The sequence below is a fragment of the Trematomus bernacchii genome, unplaced genomic scaffold (assembly GCF_902827165.1).
Source record: "Trematomus bernacchii unplaced genomic scaffold, fTreBer1.1, whole genome shotgun sequence".
NCBI classification, from domain to species: Eukaryota; Metazoa; Chordata; class Actinopteri; order Perciformes; family Nototheniidae; genus Trematomus; species Trematomus bernacchii.
In genome coordinates this window covers 15,001-24,980 of record NW_022987475.1, presented here as the reverse complement: position 1 = coordinate 24,980, position 9,980 = coordinate 15,001, and the positions used below count along the sequence as shown (strand labels likewise).

The window sequence follows — 9,980 nt, the reverse complement described above, 5'->3', positions numbered from 1 at the left end:
AGCACACTTCAGTTTTGACCTTATCCTCAGAATTCTGACTTTTTTAGAATTTCAAAGTTTTTTTTCAGAATCTTGATCTTTTTTTGGGACTTTTCTCGAAACTTTGACTTTTTTCTCAGAATTCTGACTTTTAGAATTTTGACTTTTTCCAACACTATCCTGACAGAAAATAGGACTGCAGGGAGGGGGCGTGCAGCCACTGAAGGACATACAACGTTTGACCTCCTCACTTTATAAAACTGGTGTTGATAGAAAACGTGCGTCTGGGACCGTTGACCTCCTCACTTTATAATACTGCTGTTGATAGAAAACGTGCGTCTGGGACCGTTGACCTTCTTACCAGCCGGTGAACGGGTTGTAGAACAGCTTCTTCCCACACAGAGAGATGAAGTCCCTCCAGAGGAAGTGCAGACTCTGCTCTGCAAACACAGGGGAATACATTCAGAGAAACAACCCGTAGCTCTCAGAGCTGTAACGCAGGTCACGCGGATCATCAGGTCACGTGGGAGCGAGTCCCTGAACCTGTATCTCAGCAGGAAGTCGAATATTTAATTTCCCTTTCAGGGGAAAGAAAAGGCAAACAAACAAGAAATATTTATGCTATACTTTCCTGAAAGTTATCTGAATAATTTGTGCAAAATCGCGACTAAAGCTCCTTTTTTTACCTTTTTAGTTTTACATGAGAGAGAATACCTGTAGAGAGGGTTTTAGCCAGAGTGACTGACAGGAAGTGGAGTACAAATACTTTGTTACTGCTATCAGTACTTTACTCCACTACTTATTTTTCTGACCACTTTTTACTTTCTACTTCTAGAAAGTACAGGTATTTGTGTTCAACATGTAGTTGAATACAAATACCTGTACTTTCTACTTCTTACATGTTGAACTCAAATACCTGTACTTTCTACTTCTCACATGTTGAACACAAATACCTGTACTTTCTACTTCTTACATGTTGAACACAAATACCTGTACTTTCTACTTCTTACATGTTGAACCCAAATACCTGTACTTTCTACTTCTTACATGTTGAACTCAACTACCTGTACTTTCTACTTCTTACATGTTGAACACAAATACCTGTACTTTCTACTTCTTACATGTTGAACACAAATACCTGTACTTTCTACTTCTCACATGTTGAACACAAATACCTGTACTTTCTACTTCTTACATGTTGAACACAAATACCTGTACTTTCTACTTCTCACATGTTGAACACAAATACCTGTACTTTCTACTTCTTACATGTTGAACACAAATACCTGTACTTTCTACTTCTTCACATGTTTGAACACAAATACCTGTACTTTCTACTTCTTACATGTTGAACACAAATACCTGTACTTTCTACTTCTTACATGTTGAACACAAATACCTGTACTTTCTACTTCTTACATGTTGAACACCAAACACCTGTACTTTCTACTTCTTACATGTTGAACACCAAATACCTGTACTTTCTACTTCTTACATTGTTAACACAAATACCTGTACTTTCTACTTCTTACATGTTGACACAAATACCTGTACTTTCTACTTCTTACATGTTGAACACAAATACCTGTACTTTCTACTTCTTACATGTTGAACAAATACCTGTACTTTCTACTTCTTACATGTTGAACACAAATACCTGTACTTTCTACTTCTTACATGTTGAACAAATACCTGTACTTTCTACTTCTTAACATGTTGAACACAAATACCTACTTTCTACTTCTTACATGTGAAACACAAATACCTGTAACTTTCTACTCTTACCATGTTGAAACACAAATACCTGTACTTCTCTTCTTAGCATGTTGAACACAAAACACCGGTATCCTTTCTACTTCTTACATGTTGAACACAAATACCTGTTACTTTCTACTTCTTACATGTTTGAACACAAATACCTGTAACTTTCTACTTCTCACTTTCACAAACAGGCTGGTTCCTTTTAGTTTGACATGTGTGTTTGGGATGGGTGATCATTATTATTTAGAGTCATTGCGTGCCTATTGATTTGAACACGATCCGTGTATCCATCATTTCCTGGTCTTCTCTAAAGAAGAGGGACCAATGAAAACGTTGTCATGTTGCCGTTGTTCAGCATGGAAACATTCATTAGCTAACAATGACATTATTGTTCTATTAATATAAAGGGAGGTCAGGTACTCTTTAAAACAGCTGCTAGTTATGGGTACTTTTTACTGAAGTACATTTCAAAGCCTCTTTACTTTGACTTGAGTAAAGAAGTTTAGTCAGTACTTCTACTTTCACCAGAGTATTTTTAAACACGAGTATCTGTACTTCTACTTGAGTAAAGGATGTGTGTACTTCTACTTGAGTACAGGATGTGTGTACTTCTACTTGAGTACAGGATGTGTGTACTTCTACTTGAGTACAGGATGTGTGTACTTCTACTTGAGTACAGGATGTGTGTACTTCTACTTGAGTACAGGATGTGTGTACTTCTACTTGAGTAAAGGATGTGTGTACTTCTACTTGAGTAAAGGATGTGTGTACTTCTACTTGAGTACAGGATGTGTGTACTTCTACTTGAGTACAGGATGTGTGTACTTCTACTTGAGTACAGGATGTGTGTACTTCTACTTGAGTAAAGGATGTGTGTACTTCTACTTGAGTACAGGATGTGTGTACTTCTACTTGAGTACAGGATGTGTGTACTTCTACTTGAGTACAGGATGTGTGTACTTCTACTTGAGTACAGGATGTGTGTACTTCTACTTGAGTACAGGACCCTCTCTGGTACCTGTGTCCTGGCTGCTCCTGTACTTCTCTCTGCTCAGCATCCAGTTGACGGCCTGGCTCTGATAGGGTCTGAGGACGGGGATCAGGGCCTGGTGCTGGACGTCGTAGATTTCCCCCCCGACGCCCTCGCTCTGGTGCTGCAGCCTCACGTGTTCGTACATCTCCTCCACGTTCTGCCTCTCCAGATCCGTGTCACACTCTAACTCTTCCCCCTCCACCACCTCTGCAGGGAACCATCAAACAGCAGGAGATTAGAGAGGAGAACCCAGCAGTCACAATACTTTATTTTAAATAATACATAAGATATCATTTTAAAAGATGATGAATAATAAATATACATTAAAAACAATTTTTTTTATTGTATCATTTTTAAACAAATTAAATAATTAGTTACAATTAAATTAATTATTAAAGTTAAAATGTGCAATTAAAATAAATAAGAAGTGTTAAAAATAAATGTGCCATAAAAAAGCCAAATAAAAAACATACAAGATTAAACTAAAGAAATTGCAAAAAAACTTAAAATGAATTGAAATAAATGTAATTAAAATATGTATTTAGACATAACTAGTTACGGGTAAAACGTGCACATTTTAATAACATATATAAGAACTATAAATATGTAAAAATGTGTATAAATATCTATCCATCAGAGATGAGGAGTCAGACCGGGGATGATGAAGTCGTAGAAATACTCCATCAGTTTCTGCATCAGCTGATTGGCTTTCTTCATGCGGGCGTTTCCTCCACTCAGGAACTCCGGCTTCACAAGTCCCGCCTCCAGCAGGTAAACCCCCACCTGAGAGAGAGAGAGAGAGAGAGAGAGAGAGAGAGAGAGGAGAGAGAGAGAGAGAGAGAGAGAGAGAGAGAGAGAGAGAGAGAGAGAGAGAGAGAGAGAGAGAGAGAGAGATTTACTTGGGTAGGATATAGTAATTCATAGTATAGTATAGTCAGGGGTGCACATAACTGGTACGCAGGTACGCATGCGCGGCACAAATCTGAATTGCGTAACGTCACTTGTGTCACTACGCGCCTTTGCGTACCTCAAAACATCAAAACAAAACACATATTTCGTCTACACGTGTTTCTTGTCAACACTCAATGGAGTAAAGTACTAGGCATGTCAAAAAACCCAAAGACATTAAGCAGCTACGTTGCCGTTTCGCTCCCTGCAAAAAATCTTTCTATGACTGATTGAACTGGAGCTGGGTGAGCCGCGCAGGACATAACCGACGGACCTGTGAAGCTTTCCAGGAGGCAGAGGCTTAGATCACTGGACGACAGAGTTGGTCGCCGTGTGCACAGACAGGGTTAACGTCGGTATAAACAACAGAATTGTGCCAAAAGTCCGCCAACTGGCTGCGGTGGGAGACTCCCCTGTGCACATTCTGTGCCCCGCGCACACACTGGAGAACTGCGCAAAATCATCTGATCACAACGTTCACGCTCTGTGGTCAAGCTGCTGCAGTTTTATTTACACCAAAGTGGAGTGAAACACACAGCTGCAAACTTACTCAGGGTGTTATGGAAGAGTTTGAAATCAGACAGAGGTGGAAGAAGTACTCAGATCTTGTGTAGGAATACTCTGTTAAAGTAAAAGTCCTGCATTCAAAATGTTACTCAAGTAAAATTAGAAAAGTATTATCAAAATATAGTGAAAGTAGAGACAGTAAAAGTAGTCATTGTGCAGATTGGTCCATTTCAGAATAATATGATATGTTTTATAATGATTGATCATGAAAGTGTTCTCAAAGCTGGTAAAGGTGCAGCTAGTTTGAATGACTTTGTATACTGCAGGGTAGCTTGTGGAATTTACTCCAGGTGGAACTAAAGTCTGATTTAACACTTGGATTATATTTCACATCATTCATCCACATCTGTAAGTAACTAAAGGTATTAAATACATGTAGTGGAGTAAAAGTAGAAGTACAAAGTAGCATAAAATAGAAATACTCAAGTCAACTACAAGTATCTCAAAATTGTACTTGAGTAAATAAGTGTGCTTTGTTACTTCCCACATTTGAAATCAGATATGACTTCAAGTCATGTGATCATTTCTTAGTATTTGATCCTTCAACTTGGCCTCAGGAAATGCAAGGACTTCACAGTTTTGGCAACAAGTTTTGGAGAAAGCAAATCGGAGGCTTAAAAAGAGACAGGGAGGTGCATCTTCATCATCTTCATCATCTAGCATGCAAGAAGTGTAAATTGAGGACAGTGAAGGAGACACTGAGGAGGACCACGCTTCGTGTGGGGTGAGTACCAAACGCTGTCTCTTGGTACTCATCTGAGTAACTCACTAAAAAAGTTATGTGCACACCTGAGTATAGTATAGTATAGTATAGTATAGTATAGTATAGTATAGTATAGTCTGTCTGTCTGTCTGTCTGTCTGTCTGTCTGTCTGTCTGTCTGTCTGTCTGTCTGTCTGTCTGTCTGTCTGTCTGTCTGTCTGTCTGTCTGTCTGTCTGTCTGTCTGTCTCTCTCTGTGTCTCTCTGTCTCTCTGAAAGTGAAGTATTGAGTGATGTCTTCCTTCTCGTACCTTGACCCCTCCCTCTTCCTGGCGGTGCATCAGCTGAACGAGGCTCCTCTTCTGCATCCAGTCCAGATCCTGCAGGCTGACCCCCCCCAGACTACTGCAGGTCACATGACCCTCCTCCTGCATGGCCCCCCCCCCTGCTGTGTATCTGATGGACAGCGGCCCCTCCCTGTTTATCATCAGAAGGAGAGTTCCCCTCCCACAGTCGGGGGCGGGACTCAGGATGAACTCCCCGATTAAAGCAGTCCAAACTGGGGGAGACGTTTCAACGGGGAGGATGGAGAGGGTGATGGAGAGGGTGGGGGGGGGACAGGAAGTCTCTGGAGGAGGGGGGAGAGAGGGAGTGATGGGGGGGGGGTGAGGAGCAGGTGGGGGGGTTGTTATTGTTTTCTTCCCCTTCACACTTCCGATCCTCCAGCATGTTCCAGTCAAGCTTCTTTTTGGCCTCGCAGCCCACCCGCAGCGGGGGGGCCTTCTTCCTGCGGCTGCTCATCGGCACGCTGTTTGAGTCCTGAGAGAACATTTATGAAAAATATCAAAAAAAAAATCAGAATTCAGATTTTCTCTCTAATTCTTCAGGAAAAAAGAAATCTGAAAAAAATGTTATATAAAAAAAGTATGAAAAAATAAATAATAATATATATAAATATAAAAAGAAGCATGCATGTGTTGCTTTAGTGCAGCTTAATGCAGCTGCTGCTACTACTCTCTGATGCTCTAGGTCTAGTTCAGTAACAGGCGGACTCAGACGCCGACCTATACGGACCCGGACCTATAATCAATACATTTATAGGGGATTTACATTTTGACGGGGCGATTCTATTTTAACCGCCGCCGAGAGGGGGCGAAAGAGACGAGTGAGCGATACAGGGAGAGAAACACAGAAGAAGAGACGAGTGAGCGGCAGAGAGAAGACGGAGAGGAGAGAGAGGCAGACAGGGAGAGAAGACGGAGAGGAGAGAGAGGCAGACAGGGAGAGAAGACGGAGAGGAGAGAGAGAGACAGACAGTGAGAGAAGACGGAGAGGAGAGAGAGAGACAGACAGTGAGAGAAGACGGAGAGGAGAGAGAGGCAGACAGGGAGAGAAGACGGAGAGGAGAGAGAGGCAGACAGGGAGAGAAGACGGAGAGGAGAGAGAGGCAGACAGGGAGAGAAGACGGAGAGGAGAGAGAGAGACAGACAGTGAGAGAAGACGGAGAGGAGAGAGAGGCAGACAGGGAGAGAAGACGGAGAGGAGAGAGAGGCAGACAGGGAGAGAAGACGGAGAGGAGAGAGAGGCAGACAGAGAGAGAAGACGGAGAGGAGAGAGAGACAGACAGGGAGAGAGAGACAGTGAGGGAGAGAAGACAGAGAGGAGAGAGAACAGGCGTGTTAGCAGCAGACAGGGAGAGACAAATAATGACACATGGCGCTCTCTAATCAGAGGAACGAGGACAGTGAGAGCAGAGCTTTTAACCCTGAGTGGACTCATTCATGTTCCTCCGGCCCACTGGGAGCACAGAGCCAGTGTCTCATTCAGAGACCGTGGCGCTCATTAAAAGTGCCAAAACGCCACTATGAGACAAAACACAAAGTGTTTGACCAAACATTCCCTCTCAAGTCAGAACTGAGGTCAGATGAGCAGAGCCCGATACGATCAGTCCACCAGGATCAACATGTAAACTAAATATGGTTCCAGGGCAGGCTAACCGAGGCTAACCGAGGCTAACCGAGGCTAACCAATGAGCACCTGCAGGTGTGTATGAGAATGGCCCTGACACCATTTCAGCCCAGATCTAAACTCCTGGCAGGACAAGCTCAAGCTCAATTCTCGCACTGAATTAAAGAAAAGTGAGTGAGGGAATATAAGAGGGACAGAAAGAGAAACTTTAAAACTGTTCAATTGTTATGATGTGTAAAGACTGATATTCTATAATCGTCTGAAACTGTTAGGTCATGATGTGAAACAGGTTAACAAAGAAAAAGGAAACTCAAGCTGCTGCTACACTTTATTGTATTTATCTAAAATGAAGCACTTTTAAGATGCACACATTTTTATTTTAAATGCAGCCAGAGAGGAACATTACACATATCCACAGTATTTACTGTATATCTGTATAGTTCAATGTTCATTGACAATAAATATAGTTGTTTTTTTAATTGTACTTTCTTTATTTGATTGGCGGTCAGTTGTTGATTACATGCAGACGTTGATACAGCTGCAGCTACTTCAATATATATCACTCATAAAGCAACTTAGACATGTTGATGCTCCGGACCTTTTCTCTAACTGGACCTCGTTGAGTTTGAGTTGAATGCCCCTGCTCAGGAGGGTCAGAGTTGAATGCCCCTGCTCAGGAGGGTCAGAGTTGAATGCCCCTGCTCAGGAGGGTCAGAGTTGAATGCCCCTGCTCAGGAGGGTCAGAGTTGAATGCCCCTGCTCAGGAGGGTCCGAGCCACAGCTGACTTCAGAGAGAAACACATGTCAACATTTAAAAAACTCTTCTCAGAATTCCTCCAAATTCTCCTCAGTCCGATCTCTGCTGTTTTACAGTCTAACAGTGAGTCATTCTTAATCATGCATTTAATAACTCTGTTTATAATGCATGATTTTATTATTATTATTATCATATATCCATAAAATTGATTTTTAATTGATTTTTAAGTTAAGCCAAAAGAAAAATGACCGGAAACAACAAAACAACAAAACAACAGTATTGTTTATTTCTACTCTTTAATTTCTACTTATGTGCAATGCCTTGTTTTGTTGTTGTTGTTGTTGTTGTTGTTGTTCTGCTGCAGCGCAAACATTTCCCTCTTATTTGAAAACCCATCCAGGAGACCCATTGACTGGGAGGTGAAGGAGGGGAGGGAACTGGGAGCTGAGGGAACTGGAAGCTGAGGGAACTGGGAGCTGAGGGAACTGGGAGCTGAGGGAACTGGAAGGTGAGGGAGCTGATGGAACTGGGAGCTGAGGGAACTGGGAGCTGAGGGAACTGGGAGCTGAGGGAACTGGGAGCTGAGGGAACTGGAAGGTGAGGGAGCTGATGGAACTGGGAGCTGAGGGAACTGGGAGCTGAGGGAACTGGGAGCTGAGGGAACTGGGAGCTGAGGGAACTGGAAGCTGAGGGAACTGGGAGCTGAGGGAACTGGGAGCTGAGGGAACTGGAAGGTGAGGGAGCTGATGGAACTGGGAGCTGAGGGAACTGGAAGCTGAGGGAACTGGGAGCTGAGGGAACTGGGAGCTGAGGGAACTGGGAGCTGAGGGAACTGGGAGCTGAGGGAACTGGGAGGTGAGGGAACTGGGAGGTGAGGGAACTGGAAGCTGAGGGAACTGGGAGCTGAGGGAACTGGGAGCTGAGGGAACTGGGAGCTGAGGGAACTGGAAGGTGAGGGAACTGGGAGCTGAGGGAACTGGGAGCTGAGGGAACTGGAAGCTGAGGGAACTGGGAGGTGAGGGAACTGGGAGGTGAGGGAACTGGGAGGTGAGGGAACTGGGAGGTGAGGGAACTGGAAGCTGAGGGAACTGGGAGCTGAGGGAACTGGGAGCTGAGGGAACTGGGAGCTGAGGGAACTGGGAGCTGAGGGAACTGGGAGGTGAGGGAACTGGAAGCTGAGGGAACTGGAAGCTGAGGGAACTGGGAGGTGAGGGAACTGGAAGCTGAGGGAACTGGAAGCTGAGGGAACTGGGAGCTGAGGGAACTGGGAGGTGAGGGAACTGGAAGCTGAGGGAACTGGGAGCTGAGGGAACTGGGAGCTGAGGGGAACTGGGAGGTGAGGGAACTGGAAGCTGAGGGAACTGGGAGGTGAGGGAACTGGGAGCTGAGGGAACTGGGAGCTGAGGGAACTGGGAGCTGAGGGAACTGGGAGCTGAGGGAACTGGGAGCTGAGGGAACTGGAAGCTGAGGGAACTGGGAGGTGAGGGAACTGGGAGGTGAGGGAACTGGGAGCTGAGGGAACTGGGAGCTGAGGGAACTGGAAGCTGAGGGAACTGGGAGCTGAGGGAACTGGGAGCTGAGGGAACTGGGAGCTGAGGGAACTGGGAGCTGAGGGAACTGGGAGCTGAGGGAACTGGGAGCTGAGGGAACTGGGAGCTGAGGGAACTGGGAGGTGAGGGAACTGGAAGCTGAGGGAACTGGGAGCTGAGGGAACTGGAAGCTGAGGGAACTGGGAGCTGAGGGAACTGGGAGCTGAGGGAACTGGGAGCTGAGGGAACTGGGAGCTGAGGAGCTGAGGGAACTGGGAGCTGAGGGAACTGGAGGTGAGGGAACTGGAGCTGAGGGAACTGGGAGGTGAGGGAACTGGGAGGTGAGGGAACTGGGAGCTGAGGGAACTGGAGCTGAGGGAACTGGAAGCTGAGGGAACTGGGAGCTGAGGGAACTGGGAGCTGAGGGAACTGGGAGCTGAGGGAACTGGGAGGTGAGGGAACTGGGAGCTGAGGGAACTGGGAGCTGAGGGAACTGGGAGCTGAGGGAACTGGGAGGTGAGGGAACTGGGAGCTGAGGGAACTGGAAGCTGAGGGAACTGGGAGGTGAGGGAACTGGGAGGTGAGGGAACTGGGAGCTGAGGGAACTGGGAGCTGAGAGAACTGGGAGCTGAGGGAACTGGGAGCTGAGGGAACTGGGAGCTGAGGGAACTGGGAGTCTAAACATGGAAATAAATCCTGGTTTTAGGGTGTGTTGCAGAATAAATTGCGCATGGTGTG

General features: G+C 45.1%; 1 protein-coding gene across 3 annotated transcripts in view; it reads right to left on the bottom strand.

The window, feature by feature from the left end:
- Positions 1 to 340: 340 nt before the first annotated feature.
- The window catches only part of LOC117494167 (E3 ubiquitin-protein ligase SHPRH-like), a gene marked incomplete at its 3' end in the record, with an annotated part of 10,291 nt that continues 651 nt past the window's right edge, over positions 341 to 9,980 (bottom strand). For 2 of the 3 annotated variants that reach the window (XM_034144937.1, XM_034144918.1), the window contains 4 exon segments: positions 341 to 419; positions 2,759 to 2,980; positions 3,427 to 3,556; positions 5,300 to 5,807. In XM_034144937.1, the coding sequence (XP_034000828.1) occupies positions 341 to 419; positions 2,759 to 2,980; positions 3,427 to 3,556; positions 5,300 to 5,476 (608 nt within the window). 3 annotated transcript variants of the gene reach the window in all.